Source organism: Athene noctua, chromosome 7, assembly GCF_965140245.1.
Source record: "Athene noctua chromosome 7, bAthNoc1.hap1.1, whole genome shotgun sequence".
Lineage (NCBI taxonomy): Eukaryota > Metazoa > Chordata > Aves > Strigiformes > Strigidae > Athene > Athene noctua.
In genome coordinates this window covers 23,798,271-23,815,031 of record NC_134043.1, presented here as the reverse complement: position 1 = coordinate 23,815,031, position 16,761 = coordinate 23,798,271, and the positions used below count along the sequence as shown (strand labels likewise).

General features: G+C 37.8%; 1 protein-coding gene across 6 annotated transcripts in view; it reads right to left on the bottom strand.

Moving 5' to 3' along the window:
* Nucleotides 1–16,761, bottom strand: part of RAPGEF4 (Rap guanine nucleotide exchange factor 4) — a 157,340-nt gene that overhangs the window by 36,606 nt on the left and 103,973 nt on the right. For all 6 annotated transcript variants that reach the window (XR_012633909.1, XM_074910253.1, XM_074910254.1 and 3 more), the window contains 7 exons: nucleotides 16,560–16,743; nucleotides 10,235–10,319; nucleotides 7,203–7,263; nucleotides 6,383–6,459; nucleotides 5,117–5,263; nucleotides 3,702–3,817; nucleotides 401–489 (listed from right to left, as the gene is read on the bottom strand). Coding sequence is in view for 5 of the 6 variants with exons in the window: in XM_074910253.1 (XP_074766354.1) it covers nucleotides 401–489; nucleotides 3,702–3,817; nucleotides 5,117–5,263; nucleotides 6,383–6,459; nucleotides 7,203–7,263; nucleotides 10,235–10,319; nucleotides 16,560–16,743 (759 nt within the window). In the remaining variant the exon portion in view is untranslated. The remainder of the gene's footprint in view (nucleotides 1–400; nucleotides 490–3,701; nucleotides 3,818–5,116; nucleotides 5,264–6,382; nucleotides 6,460–7,202; nucleotides 7,264–10,234; nucleotides 10,320–16,559; nucleotides 16,744–16,761) is intronic.

The following is a 16,761-nucleotide window of genomic DNA, read 5'->3' as shown; positions in this document are numbered from 1 at the left end:
GCAATGGCTGGAGGTATCAAGCTAGTTCACAGTATTAAGTGACTTAAGATATAATATTAAGAAGTATGAGTGCCATTATCATCAGGTGGCAATGTGTGCTCTGTTCTGACTTTATAGTTGTGCCTAGTTAAAGTCATGACGAGTGGTCTGGCACCTTTTGAGATTTTGCTGTTCTACTCTGAACTGAAAGTACAAATACAGTAGAGCAGCCTAGGAGGAGTGGATTGTTATCTTTAATTTTGGATTTCTTAGTCTTTCTCGGGGTTGTTTCAGAACAGCAAATCGTTCTTATTCTGGGAAAAAATACCACTAGCTGCTCTTCAAAGTATCACATTAAGGTGTTCCTCCAGCAAGGCCGTCTTGTGGAGTAATAACAGTACAGCCTTTGCCATGTAGATACCTGTTGCTTCATTTAAAGTTGCTTCAAGGCGCATAGTTTCTAGAAAGTGCTCTAAAATTTTCTCCGGCGTTCCTGACATCACAATATACCTGAGGGAGGGAAAGGAGCAGTTAGTGTCTTACAGGCGAAACAGCTAATCAAGAAACAGTTGTGTACCAGTGAGAAGACCAGGACTGACAAGTGCCAGAGCACAAATACCTGCTCTGACCAGAATCTCTGTGTGGCTTAGGACAAAACCACTCACAATCTCTGTTGGCTTCCCTCCTGTAAAATGGGACCAATAACACTCTCCAACCTACACAGGGAATGTGAGATAACAGATGGTCTCCTCCCCACACAAGTACTCCAGTATACCACCACCACAGTTACATGGCAGAACTGCACTGGGGGATGTACAATCAAAAACACTTCTCCACTGAAAATAAATACCTCAGTAATTATAGCAATTTGAGGTCATTAGAGGGTCTTACCAGATTTACTATGAGCATGAAAGGAGAACTAGAGTGTATCAGTGTCAGAGCAAGGAAACAATTTCCTTCAGCATCACTGACAGGGGGTTGGTCTGCAAAGATAAGTGCAGATAATGAATAGCACTCTAGAGCTCTAAATTTGTGCAATGCCTAAGGTAGCTCAAGTAAGTTTTTTCAGTGGGTAAACTTAGGATTGTACCATTTCCTGGAGCAAATTTAGGGAGGTGAGAAAACTAGTGCAATAGTCAGTTTTTTCTGCTTCATGCAGAAACAAGATTTTAAGTACCAGCAGAATATCACTGGATATCACTAAACTTGTCGTCTTTTTTTTCTTTCCTTGCAGATCGTATTTTTTTATCTTTCCCTCCATTCTTTCAATCTTTGCATCTTTTTTCTCCTTTTTTTTTTGAATCCAACTGATAAAGTATAAAACTTAAAAAAAAAAAAAAAAAGAAAAAGAAAGAAAAAACCCCGAGAAGTGAAGATACTCTGCTCCTGCTGAGAAATAAGTGGTGGAGCTGAGCTCCTGGGAGCTCCTCCTCACTTTGAGCGCTGACCGTCACAGTTCTTTTACCTGCCAACCCCTTTGGAAGAACTGTATTGATGTCCCAAGAACACAAACACTTGTTAAGCCAGTGCACATTCTCGCAGAGATACTAACCAAGTATCTAAGTGAGTGAAGCAGAGAAATCACAGGTTGCTGTACTCTGAATATGAAAGTGAAAATGAACAGTGAAGTGACTTGCAGGGCTGCTGAATTCATCCTGCATGAGTGTGATCACCCATACAGAGTTAGATCTTGGGAGTGAGAACTTCAGAGCTAGTCCTTCGAAGTGAAACTCTCACTGTTTGAAAGCATGGCTCAGGGAGCTACGTAGGAGCTCTGCCTCCTCAGTAAAGGAGGCACCAGAATCCAAACTGCAACTGAGAGGACCTGCTCCCAATGTGAAGTTTTCCCCAAGACTAAGACACAGAAAATTAGTTTCTTGGTTGACTGGTTATCTCAGGGAACGACTTTGGGATGCAGAACATTTCTGTAGTGCAAATGCTATGTACCTGCTTAGGGAGCAAAGCCCAAAGGGCAGCTCATCTAAAGGGGTATCAGAGATGGAAACTACCCAATTAAGGGCAAAGCAGCAAGCCTTTAAGAGATCCTTGTTAAGCTCCTCTTTTAGGCACAGTGATTTTCAAAAGTACTGAACACTCAACTAACACAATCCAGTAACACATTCTGGAAATCAGAATACATCAGTAACTCTGATTTGAACTCTCAAGCATAAACATGGCCAGTCACTCTACTTACTAACAAAAGAAACAAAAGAAATGTCATCTTCAAAACCAGTGAACTAATTTCAAAAGATTTTAAACAACAAGACACTGCCAACACACTACTGACAAAGTAATCTGTCTGCTGAAAAGCAGACTGAACTTTCAAGGTAGCTTCCTCTTTTGTGTAGCTTATGTTTATTTGTGATTGTTATCAGCAAATGCTCCCTTGCTGGCACATTGATAGTACCCAAAAGCTGACCAAATTCATAAAATATTTACAGAAATGAAGTTCTTAACGTTACCTGAAAATATTTCTGGAATCTAAGCTCTAAAATACAGCCTAACTTAACCATAAATGTCTAGTTATTTTTATCAAATTCTGAACAAGAAAATGCTAAATAATACAAATAATGCTGGTACAAAGAGTTTGCAAGGAAGGTAGTGTTTGAAAAATGTTTAAATGAAGCTTTCACATTTGAAAGCATGAAAAACATATCAAACCCAAGAAAATGGTTTTAAATCTATGACCAAGTTGCTGTGCATTGCAGTTGCTGATGCAAATCCACTGGCTGCAGTCAAGTTCCCTTCATTTAAAAAATTGTTCTAAGAGTACATGCTTTCCTGGTAGCATAGTTTATTTTTCTAATGGATCAAGTGAAAGATGAAATGCAGATTCTGAAATATGTGAAATGTGTCTATAAAATACAGGAAATGGATTATTCAACCATTCACAGATCTTTACAAATCTTTATATTCAGTTATGCAGATAGAATAGGTATATGAAATCCCAGATCAGATAAAACTGTACCCAAAATATCTCACAGTAAACTAGCTCTTTCTTTGAGAAAAAGTAAGGGTAAAGGATTCAAAACTTCTTGGTGCTTATTTTGTTGGAGCTGTCCAGCATTTCTGAAGAAAACTGTGCATCCATTAGCAACATTTTTACAGAAGCCTTTAGTTATTTTACCAATATTTGAGATGATAATAGCCTCACTCTACTCTTATCGCAGTAGTATCCAAACAGAATTGTACTTGTTTCCTTTCAGTAAGAAAGTAAATAAAATATAATGAATATTGTTATTACGGTGCAAACCTATTGTGTAAAGATAAGCTGTGCAACTTTCATTACATGAGATCTTCATTTTGTATATAAATCGCACATAGCAAACTCTTATTAGAATCTAGAACTCAAAATCCAAAATGAAAATATCTGTACTTAACAATAAAACAATGTATTTTCCTCACGTCTTTTACACAGCAGCTCAGCTTAATAGGGTTTCAGCATTCTCCATGTGCAGTCTATTTAGAAGCTATTACATGAGATAAGTATTTACAGTGAGATCTTTAGAGAATTATTGTGTAAAGACATAAAACTGGTGTGCTGCTGGAAATGGATATATTATCCGGTATGGGGCATGTGATCAGCTGATGATTAAAAAAAGAAAACTTTATATGCACTGCATTCTTCCATAGAAAGGGGGAATATGCTATTGTTTGGATAATAATACCATATGAAAAGGTTAATCATTGTCTGACATTTGCACTATTGAATGAAAACATACTTGTGCTGAGGCTGTGAATTTCCTTGATTAGAAACTCTGTTTCCTGCTGGGATCTTCTCCAACACCAAGACATCTTGGTCATGTTCTTTGAGTCTTACTGTATTTGCTTCCACATCCTGCAAGACAAGTTACTTTTAATAAAGTAATTGCACCCAATTTGGCTGATTAGTTACTTGAAAAAGTGCATGACTTTCAAACACAAAAGACTCTGGGGTTGGTTCTTTCCCCCTGTATTTATCTATCTTTATTCTGCTTTTCTCACAGGCAGAATCAAGAGGGAAGCACTGGCACTGGGGAAAGAGGCAGAGAATTGTGAGAGGGACTAGAGCAAGAACCATGTGAAAAATCTCTGCCTATGGCAAAGAAAAAAAAATTACTAAAAAAGTCCCCACCCCAAAATTTCAATATGTAATGTAATCTCTATCCCCATTTATGTATGAACATTATTATCTATAATCTGACCTTTCACTTTTTTTTTTTTTTTAAAGGCACTTAAAAATGGTGAGTCTTAGCTCAGTAAACTGTCAGTAAACTTTTCATTTTCTATTATCAGATCATAGTAGAAAAAGAAAAAACAGAAGAATTACACATAATATGCATTCAAATGAAACAGATCAAAATCAGTAAGACCATGGCCTTTGATCTTTTTTGAAGTATCAACCAAAGCTAAATCAGTTGGGAGTCTCCATGGCCAACCCGACCTTACTGCCAATCAGATCCTCATTCCCTTTTGTACAGTAGACACAATCTTATGGTCTTTTTCTAGCACAGTATGCTGTCTAGAATGGTTTTATTGCTGCAATACTGGGCATGTATACATTCAAATACAGGATGATACTGGTTTTGACTTCCTATACTATGAATGATTGCAAACCAGCCTGTATTTACAGAATTACAACTGACTTAGGAACACATTTGCCCTAAAGTGAATAACTGTAAAATTAGTCTGGGAATATCTTTCTAGAGCTCATTGATAAAGACATTGGTGTATTTACCAGTAGCTTACTTAACTTGTCACTTGATTCTGCCTTGAATCTATTGATTTTAAGGTACCTGACACTGACCTATCTGGGAAAATGGGTGATCCTGTTTTCTTCAATATTTGGATGGAAAATCACCTAAAAATCCTGGACAGCATAAGGAAAACCTGAGCACTTGGCAAATTCTAGACCACAGAAATGTGAGAGACAAAAGATTTAATTTGGTCCCATTTTCATGGCTGAACTAGGAACAGAAAAAGAGCAAAGCTGATTAATATATTCCTTACTTGACCTTTTATTCTGTCACATCTCTGTTCTGCAATTAAAAAATTCCTTCAAGCAAGGTTATCAATATCAATATATCTATAAGACACATTCTAGAAAAATTTGCAAGTTCTGATATCATGCTGTCAGGATGACCCTTCCCACTCTTACCCTAAGGATCCTGTTAAAGTCCTCCTTGTCTACTCTCAAGAAGTGGCAGTTGTCTTCACGCAGAACAATGGATGCTGCTCTGGGAGCATCATTCACAAGTGCTAACTTGCCAAAATCATCTCCTTCATGTAGAGTACATACCACACCCTGCACAGAGCAAAACATTTACATGCAGAAACCCGTCATTACTCTGGATTTATTGAAAGTCCTTGTACAAACACCGGACTTCACAATCAAATACCAAAACAAATCTATTTGGCAGGAAATCAACAGCCAAAATAATGACTAGGAAACAATACTTGATAGCTGGTTATTACTAAAGAAAGGCAAGAATAGAAAAGAATTGGCTTGTTCTCTGAAATTACATTCAGCTTGAAGGAGTCTTCTAGCCCTGCTGAAGACAGAAAGTTGTTGAGTTGTTTGGGTTTTATTTATAGAGGCCCTAAAAAATAAGATCAAGTTTACAGAAATAACATAAATCACCACATCCTCAGCTGGTGTAAATCAGCAGTGCTCCATTTACTCCAGTTTATAGTAACAGAGGATCTGGCCCACCCAGTGATGTAAAAAATGTAACTAAATATGGGTTACTTGGAAACAGACTTAGCACCAGGGCCTCTATGCTGGATTTGGGTGAAACGCTTGGTGTTCAGAATCAAGTATTCTCAGCTACTGAATGAGAAATCAATAGGGAAGTAGGGATTTTTAAAGACTCAAGGGATTGCTGTGTACCAAAGCCCTATTTTTCACCTCAAAAAACCTCTCTCATAAACAGGAAATTTAATAGAGATGCTTTTCAGTCCATAGCTTAACTAAAATGAAGAGCTAGCATAAATTTGGGAGGGTTTCAACCAACCTGAGAACCACTAGTAACAAAGCAGTACTTCTGTCAGACATGCCTGACATGCATGACAAAAGTTAGCTGTACAAATGCAAGAGAATATAGTGGTAAAGGGACAGGGCAAAACCCCTCATGAGACAGAAGTCTGGCAATTCACCAAATTCCAGCAAATTACTTTCTCCTAAAGATACTGATGTAACTCTGCTGAATTATATTCAGAAAGTGTGTAATATATCCTGAAATTATACAGCAATCAACTGGAAGCATAATCAGTGAAACCACTGGATCATTTCTTAATAAAATTACATTCAATTTGTTTCCTCAGACAAAGTAATTTTGTTCTAAATTAAACTGTATTCCTTCAAAGTTTACTCTTATAATTTCAATAATAAGAATTCATATAAAAAGGCTTCTGAAAAAAATACCTTGCCATAAATGACTACGTTTACTGATCCCTTTAGGATAATGTACCAAGAAGTACCTTCTTCTCCCTGATTAAATACTACAAGAGAGAGAAAAGATTTTATGGTGAGAATATAGTTATTCAAAATATAAATGGGCCAGATTCTGCACTCAATAAAATTCAAGGTAACTCTATTGCAGTCATAGTAATACCTACCTTGAAGAAGGGCATACTATGATTTTAAAAGCAATTGTCTTCAGATTTGAGAAAAAAAAAAAAAACCCACACCCATATAGTAATTATTTTATTATACTGATGTGGCAGTTGCTTTTATTTTCCATGACAATTGCAACTACTACTTTATTGATACATAGAAGTTTAATCAGCACACAGATTTAGAGCCCACCAGTAGCACCATGTTCTAACCCAGTTCTGTAGCAGCTGTGAATTTGACATTCATTTGCTAAAACTTCTCACTATAAACGTCTGAGTGATCTAACATTTTAAATCCTTTATTTTGTGCAGCAAGAGTTTATTAAATACAAGGATAATATTAAAATACATTTTAAATAGAGATTGGCTCAACCCAAAATTCTGGATAAAAACACACACAAATTGCAGGTGATACATACATCCAACCAAGGACATAGACTTTCTTTTGGTACTGTCTCTGCAACCAGCAACAGACCAAGCCAACAACTATTACCTCAGGTTTTAAACACTGAGTGCCAGTCAAGTTTGAAGAGTGCATCCAAGTTTGGCTCTTGTCGTTTAAACATTAAGAATTTAAATGCTCATGCCACAGATGAGAAGGAAGATCTGACAGGACTCCATTTACTTACAGACTGTTCCTGCTTTGGGATGTGACTCAAAAATGAGGACACCTGCTAATTCTCGCTTTACCTTAAAATAAAGAGAGAGAAATTATGAGTTTTTATAGGTATCTTATTCTTATTGGTGAGAGGAAGTCACATAATATACTATAGTCACAGCTCTCCTTCCCTCTGCATTGTTCAGCACTCATTCAGAGTAACACAGACAGACGATGGTCTGCTTCACTTGATGTCCTATTTCCTACTGATTGGCTTTATAAAACATGAGCCTCTACATTTCCTGACTCCAAATGGCTCAGATAAGGGCATCTTTAAGATACAGGTCTCTGCATCTATCTTCATACACACACATGTGAAACCATCATTAATAATTAACATTAACGTGATGAAAAATTTCAAACAATAATAGCTAATCTATTACAGAAGACATCTTGCAATTATCAGTTACTCCATGGGGCTCTAAAGTACTCCTGTTCTTTCCCGAAAAATCAGTACCCTTCCCCTTACTGACGTAAGTCTGGTCACTTCTGCTGAGTCAAGCTGTGAGGCAGAGCCATCTGGACCTGCTGAGGCCCCTCTCTGCCTGACAGCTTCCCAGGCAAAATGTCCAGCTCACTACCTCTTCCAGGAACTGGAGAATGTGACACTGCCCTCAGTGTCAGTCACTCCTCCTTGGGTTTGTATTGTTCTGCTGTGATTAGCTCTTATGACTGACTGGGCAGTTGCCTCTAGTGAGACACTGTTTACAACTGCTTCTTCTCACTGTAAACACTGTTAGTTTACTTTCACAATATAGTATCAGCACTGGGAACCTTGTATTATCCTGAGAATTCCTGTGTGCTTTATGTCTCTCTTCATACAACCACAAGTCTCCAAGGACTTGGAGGCCAATTTCCAAGCAGTGGGATTCTTGTTTTCAGAGAACATCAGCTGCTATCAATCTTTATTTCAAAGGTACTGCCATGTAACAGATCAAAGCTGGCTCCAACATATATTTAGTAGAAGTATTTTTATATAATTCTCCCAATGTTTAAATTGAAAAAAAAAATAGGCCATGAAGAAAAACTTGGGAAGAAACTCTCAAATTCTGGACACAATCCAGATGAGAGCCTGGTGTCTGTATCTCCTAAGATGGGTGGACAAATTCAGGCTCTGATGTCCTACAGGCACCCACCAAACCTTTGCTCAGGCACCACCTCTCCCAGAACTCTTTCCTGACAGCCAGTGCAAAGTACTCCCTGTTTGCAGTCTAGAGAAGAAGAGAGATAAATAAGAAGTGTTTGGACAGGCTTTTTTAGTATATTGACCAGTGAACACACCCATAGGCCTGTGATTTCTATAACAATTAGTTCACCAAACTCTTTTATAACCTCTCCCTGAAGGCAATGATGCTTTCATAAGGACAAGAAATGCCACCCCATTAGCACTGTTCTGCACATCGTAGAGAGTGTTCCTATTCATGTACATCCTCAGATGTCTTCTCAGTTTTTTTAGTCAATTGCCTCTGCAGTGAATGAATCCTCTTGATGAAGCCAAGAATTTGATTTTGTTTTAACACTGTATTATACAATTGATTTTCATTCATACATTAACTTCACAGGCCTCTCTAGCAGGGATTAGTTCACCACCATGAGACTTGAGTTTTACCCATTTTACTTCCTGCTGCTCATGGCATATCTAGAAAACTTACTACTTTAGGAAATATGCCTTGCTTAAAATGAATAAACATTCCATTTGGTTTCAAGTCGATTGACCATTAATATTCTGGTTCACAGAAGCAATGCTGTCTGTTGCTCCTCTGAAGATTTCCTCTGAACTAATCATGGTTTCTGTCCTCTGCTTTAGTTCATGCTGCACATAACAGGCATTTCCAAATTTTTACTAAAAACATGGAATCAACTGCAATTCTTCAAAATGCCAAGTATTTCTTGCAGTTTGTATCATTTGCAATTCTTTTTCTATATGATATTTGCTCTGGATTCTGACCTCAAGTCTGAATTTCTTCTGAGCTGGAAGTATTTTGTGTTTTGGATTTTTTTGTTCTGGGTGATGTCTGTAGTATCAAGAGTGTTCTCCACTCCCTCTCAGTATCTAATTTTGGTAGCTTCTTTTGTTTGAAAAGGGGCATTTCTGGATCTTACAGAAGTCTTTCTTTAAATACTTTTTTCCCTACATCCCAGAGGTGCTTAAAGATTTTGGCTGGCTATTCCCTCTTAGTTCAGTTACCAACTCTGGATGCATATTCTTTGTGAAAAACATTGTTCAGGTGTTATATGTTTGCACAGAGTACTGTCTTTCTGTAATGCAGCTTCGTAATTAGCTGCATCTGTCCAAGTTAGCTGAGAATTATCCACAATATCAAGAGCTTCTGAAGAAGTTATTGTCAAACATAAATCTACTTTCTGACTGGCTTCTTTTTCTGAAAGCATCCACATCTTGCTGCTACCAAGTGCTATTTAGCTTGTTTCAGATGCCTATAGTGTGTCAAGGATGGTGAGCCTTTGAACAGTTGCATTCTCTCCTCTAGGCTTTTTCTCCATTTTGTTTATTCTTGGTTCTCTGCACTGTTCTTGCCCACTCAGAGAGAAGGCATCTGATGAGGCTTCCTTCACTCAGTGACTGAACTTCAACCAGCCAGCACTGCACAGTACACCTTTCTGCACAGTGTAATTCCTCCGTCTAACTTGTTCAAACCAAGACTTCCTATATCTCAGAAATCAGACATCTATTCTGCACAATTCAGACGTGCCAGAGTCCCAGGTGTCAGGTCAGACTGCACGCATCTTAATTTAATCTCAGATATGGACCCAGATGGAGACACCTGTGCCAAGTGAGTGAGGTGGGGGCTATGCAGAAACACATGAAGAAAATTATAAAGACAACCTACATCAGCATAGTATTTGGGTGGTCCTCACACGTGGGAATAACTTCTTTGCATGGAAAGCATAAATGGAAAGCATTATATCCAATTTTAGTAAGGCACCAGAAGTCAAAATTCAACCTCCCTTTTGGTGATGAATTATATTTTTAAAAATACTTACTGTGGTAGAAAGATGAGATAAGGCCTTAATGTGAAGAAGTTCTTCATATATAAATTCTAAGTCATCTACAGTTCTCTGGCCAGGCCTATAGAGAGAAGATAAAAAGGACAGCAATATGCAATAAATGCCCAAAATAAACACTTCACAGAAGGATAAAACACAAAATGCTGTTGTACTGTCTACTGAAGGGAACATCCTCACTAAACAGGGACTGAATGATGGTTCTGCCTGGAGGACTGAAACACACAAATGACAGAAGAGCTATGAAACCACCTGAATGACACCAAGCAGCCATGGCAACCACCTTACAGAGACCCTGATTAGGCAGCTTTCCTGATGAAATCAAGTGTTCTATATGTAAAATGGTCAAATAAATCAGAAGTGGTACATAATGATCTGTTCCTTTCAAAAGGACTCCCAAGCCTGGGACCTGCATTATTTTTCATATGTGACACTAATTAGTTGTAGCAAATGGACAGTGGTGGAGGTTTGCAAAGGAGTGCATGAATTTCTGCTGGACAAATTGGAAGAGGCAGCAGTGCATCTTGGAGGACAGTAAATGACTGCTATAAAGTTAATGCCAAATGCTGTTGTTTAGCCAAAAAGGTAAATAAGAATCACTCAGTAGTTTCAAGTTATTTCACTGAAAGATACATGAAGCTGCCATTAATAAAAAGTATGCATTAATGAAGGAATAATCCTCATATAGCACAACAAGGAATGAGGCTGCCACTGTGACTAAAATAATTGCATTTCTGTCACCTACATACTGGAAAATATTCTGATTGCTAACAAAGGACACAAATATTTCAAGAACTGCAGTGTGCCCAACATGCTTCGGAGGATCTAATAAACAGTACCCATGAGGAGTTGTAGGAGCTTGTGAGTAACTCCTCATCTTTTCCCCACTCACAAGATTCTCTTCAGTTAAAGTGTGTAATACAACTTCATTTTCTAAAAGGACAAATTCTCCTGTGACATAATTTCAGACAGTGCATTGCAGTTACATACACACACACAGAAAAAATCCTTTAAATATTATTCCAAGCTACTTTTATAAGACTCAGTCCATTCAATCAGTATGTTTTAGATTTGTGAAAAGCAGAATAGAAGTAATCAAATCAATGGGCCGAGAACAGAAGAAAAGAGCAACCTAGCCCTAAGAAGGAAGAGAAGAAATTTAAGATGTGAGGAAATGGGATATAGGAATAGTCCAGTCTAGGGGCAGGAGTTTCAAAGGAGAAAGTTTACATGCTCTCATTAAGAACAGGCTAGTGCTCAGTTCCAAACCCCACTGTCTGCAATGTGGGGTGTCAAAAGAATTTAACAGCACAATTGAATTTTTGGACAGCCCTAAAAGAAATGTCACAATAAACCTTTCTGATAGATGTTTTCCTCATAAATATCAATATTACAGGAGATTCTAGCATCTAGAGGATCAGGAAAGTCACATAAAGAAATATATTGCTCTACAGGTTTTCCACTTAATCACCTCTTCGTTCAACAGTGTGTCTAAATCATGTGTGAGGCAGAGGAAGTACCCAGCAATCATGTCACTCTGGAGTTACATTGAATCTTTTTGCAAAAGAAGTTTGATGAAGACTGCTTTTTGATAAAAGAAGTACCGAAGAAACCAAAGAAAACATAAGGACAAATAACATCTCAGCTATGTGAGCTATATTTTTCATCTGTTCTTCACTTACCAATGACATGCATTTATTATTATCCAGATTAAAGACCAATTTAGACAAAAAACGTTTCAGATTATATTATTCTTTTCTCATACAGAATCGAACTGTTAAGGGAGAAACAGAAACTGGTTTGGTACTGCTATGCCCTCTAGTGACTCAAAATACTCTTTACTATAACTAAATTTGGTTTGAAATTACAAGGCTGCCACTCCTAGCGATTTATGTGGGGCAGTAGCAGTTTAATTAAATACAGAATAAAGCTAAAACAGTACTAGCTACCTTTCACTGGAGATTTAAGACACACAAGATAAGGTTTTTAACAAGTAATGTTTCTCACAGGAAGTAACAACTTTAATGTTATTACACGCTTGCAAAACCAGCACGTCTTGGAAAATGGAAAACATAGTGTAACAAATGAAGAAATTTGTACAAGAAATTAAAATATAGAAGGATGAAGTCTTACTACATGAGATCTCTATCAAGACAAAAGCATACTTTATTCTTTCAGTATGTCCATTTGCCTCCTATGTTAGCACATCGGTAGGACAATCTATAGTAGATGTACCCAGTCTTTACTTCTGCTCCTGCAGATGTCACGTGGAGAGACATTAGGCATCACTGCTTCTGTAAAACCTGTGTGGTGACCTACTGATGTTGATTTGTAGGATCCTGCTGTGTAAAGACCTAGTTTCTGCAGGGGACACATTGTAACAGCAATAGCTGGTTATAGACAGGATAATAAATGGAATAGGTAGAGAACAAGACTACACATTAATGGACAGGAGAACTCAGGTGATATTAAGTGATCAATAAAAACTGTTCAGTGTTTGGAGAATTTATCAAGGTCAGAGACATTGTGCTCCTCTGTAAGTAGGATGTTGACAATAACATAGTACTTTGCCACTGATAAACCATGTATGTACAAGCAGTATCATAGATTATTTTTATTACACAGTTAATCAGAAAATTCTCAGATAATAAGAACAAGGGAAAGGATCAGAGACCACACACCATTGTGATTATATGTCAAATAAGCATATATTTCTAGAGTACAAATTTTGTCTTCAAGTACCATAAAGAATATATAGGAGACATGAATCATTTTACCCACTACCTGTGTCTGTGAAAATGAATGCATGTTCACTTACTCTAGCACAGAAGCTAATTACATAATCTTTGTACTTGAATCAGTGTTCCCTGATTAACTTCATAAATACCATTTACCAATTATAATACCGATAAATGTCAGTGAACTGGTATGTGGAAAAATAATCTGTATTTCTGTCCTGGGAATAACAGTTGGTTTATTAAATGTCATTGGCAGGAAACTCCACCAAGGACTATGGAACTGAATACAGTCTTTACGGAGAAACCCAGAATGGTTTTTACTACAAACAGCTGGGTGGAATATCTAAATAAAAAATTTTAAGAACAAAAGAATAAATATACCTTAATTTTTACAAGACCTTCAAGGAGCTATAGATTCTTAGCCATAATTATTTTGTTATAGATATATTTTGCCCTGTTTACCATGTTTAAATTTGTTTTCACTTCCTCTCCCTAGCATCCTGTCGAGCTTAATTCTGCAAGTGACACCAAAATTTGATTACTGATCACATGTGGAATCAAACACTGTGTACTGAGAAAAAAAAATTGCTGAGTGAAGTCACCAAGAATATGTAACAGGTTTATTGTTTCAGTCATACTTCTAACTGACTGTAGCCTAGAGTATTAAAAAAGAATATAATCCATAACATCATCTGAGTTAAATACTGTTGTCTGATGAATATCATTCTCCCTTTAAAGACTCCTGTTATTATTGTATTCAGCTTTATATTATAGCATCATATTTAATTAGGGTTTACTATCAAGTCAGCTATATCTGAACACCATTAAAATCAAATAAAAATAACTAGAAAAATGTTTCGGATGTATTTTCATACTGAAGGATTGCAATGCTTGTAAGGAAGAGCTGTGTTGATTCTACAATATTTTTTCCAGGGACTTGTTCAAGGTCTGCACCTGTGCTCCAGACATCATAAGGAGCAGAGAGCTGTGTTTGCTACTTCACAAAAAGCTATTTTCACATTCAGTGTATGTGTTTCCAAAGAAAAAAACCCCACCCAATAGCAACAAGAGCCTGCCAAAAATTTCCCTGAGCTCTATTCTGTTTTTTAAACTATAGAACATTCTTTCACAGTTTGACAGTTAAAATGCTGCAGTTAATGTAATAAACAGAGAATTTTTTAAGTCGGCTGTCAAAACAAGTGACACTTTTTGCTAGAGATTTTCAGATTTTGAACAATAGAAAGTACCTTTCAAAGCAACAGCTTTATTATACAATCAAATTCTCCAAGTAATCTTCTCATCAAAGAATATTGTCTTATTTCTTTCAGGGTAATTATCTGAGTTCTGCAACCTCTCCAGAAATGGTTACTATTATAAAATGCAGCTGTGTTGGTTTGAAAATTGTGGGTCCTGCTCAGGTCAGCTAGAGCCAGAGCCTCTGAAGCCCTGACAATTGCTTGAACTTTTGTCAGCTGTAACTGTCTAGCCAAAACTAGCAGGACTCTGAGGATTCATGGAGGTTTTTACAGCCTTGATACAGCTCAGCCCAGGGTGGATACTCAACTAACAAAATCATAACGCATGTAAACTGAATACTAGAACAGTAGTTAATATACTGCCTGGCAGTACAAGCTTGCTTCCACGAGCAAAGGGCAGCAAAAATAAGCACTTTCAGGGATAGGGATAGGGACAGATGTCAGATGGCTGTCAGTCTTGAGAAAAGCTCTTTCCCCTCCCTATATTGCATGAAAAATCTCCTATGAATATTCTTTCAGATGATGCTGTGTAAGTGACGACACAGAGGGAAGAGCAGTGCTTTCCACAGCATCATTCCAGCCTTTCAGGTCTCTGCAAGAAGTGTGGACAATAATCAACATCGATCTTTGCGGGGTTAAACTCACACTGGCTGCTCTGAAAGTCATGATGGAAAGCAAATGTAGTAGGCAGACAAAACCCATGATAACCTAAGGGGGTAGTTCTCCAAGAGCCAACCTGCTCAATCACTCTGAGGCAAAGGAGGTAGTGCAAAGGTGAAGGGTCACAGCACACACAGCACTGCTCACGGTCTCCTAATGACTGACTGCCGTCTGCTCAGGGGTGTAAGGAGTCCTCTTTTGCTCCTCAGTGGTGAATGCACAGGACACCTGTGAGGAGAAAACCTCACTTCCCTGACTCCATAAGTGTTTATGGAAGCACCATGCTCCCAGTCTGGTTTGTCTATGTATTTTGTGACAGGGAGTGAGTGCTCCTCTTGCTGTGTTTGACTAGACCTCTAATGAACAGAGGAAAGAGAATTTATACATTTAAAACTATTGCTGCATGTGTTACCTACCTTTTATAAGCACAAGTATCTGATGGTACTTTCTGAAATTCAATGCTTTTAGCAAGTTTTAGAAAAGTACTGTCTAAATGCGCTTATAGTCTAAACAGACAACACAGGAACAAGAATGGAGTGGGGAAAGGGTACAGCTGGAAACAGAACAGGAACAAGCACTTGTGCTAAGTGTATTCAAAACATTTTTAGTATAAAGAATGTTCTCACGCTGTAAGCAAGGCACAATCCTATCCCACAGCAAAGACAAACTTTGCCAGTAGCCTCAAAGGAGCAGGATCCAGCTTTGTGTACTTATCTTTCTTGAACTGACCCTTACAAGTAAATATTCAGTGAAGATGACCTTAAAGTAATTCATTATTCTCAGAACGCTTAATTAGCAGTAAAATATGTCTTCAGTGGCCCCTAAACGCTACCTGCATAATGAGGAGGCTGCCTTCAGTGGAGGGTCAAACAGAGTTTATACTGGTTGCTTTGAAGTCACTATAAAGCTGCCTATAAAAAAGGCCTTTAGCACAGTTTTCAGTGTGACCAGATATTGCTGAAAGGATGGCTAGCCAACCAATAAGTAAGAGGACATGATCTGATAGCTATGAAAAGGTTTGGCAGACATCCTCTGTGGCCTAGGTACAGAAAGCATTATGTTTTTTTAATGTATTGATTTTATAACAACAGGAATGGATAAATAAACCCACAGAGCCACATTTCACACCTTGCTAGCAAAATACAACAGGACAAGTCCAGCCTATCTTAATTCAGTGAACTTCTACCAAGGATGAATCTAATTAATGGCTGCCAATGACAACTGAATTGAACGGTACCTGCTGTGCTGCCATCCTACCACTCTACTCACTCACAATAACTGAAAGCAGCACAGTTAATTGAATGGCACTTGTACACAAAAAGTGTTAATGGAGCAGGACTCTTCTATTACCTGCAACTTACTTTTGAGGACACTCAGAAATGAAATAAAAACTCATAATGCAAGATTTTCCTCAAGGTGAGCACAATGGCATTCATAGCCTTTGATTGTTATTCTCAACACAGTTCAATTTACAAGCATCAATAAGGACTGGAAATGACTTAATATGGACTTAAAAACTGTAGAGGTTGAACAAACTGGCACTGAAGTAAAATAACTGGCAAAAGGATGCCTGGTAATAGATGTAGATTCCTCTTGTTTCCATGTCACAAGAAAGGCCCATGTATAATATTAACTCATTAATATGCTTACGGCTTTCTGAGAATCATCCTCATATGAGCATCCGGCCCAATCTGAGACAGAAGAAGCATAGTGTCCTGTAGCTCCTCATCACACTCCTTTTTCTCTTCCTCAGTTGGCAGAGGGGCATCTTCACGTTCGTCATCCAAAAATCGATAAAATAAGTATTTGTCTTGAAAGTGGTGTTCCTGATCCACTGAAAACAACATAACAT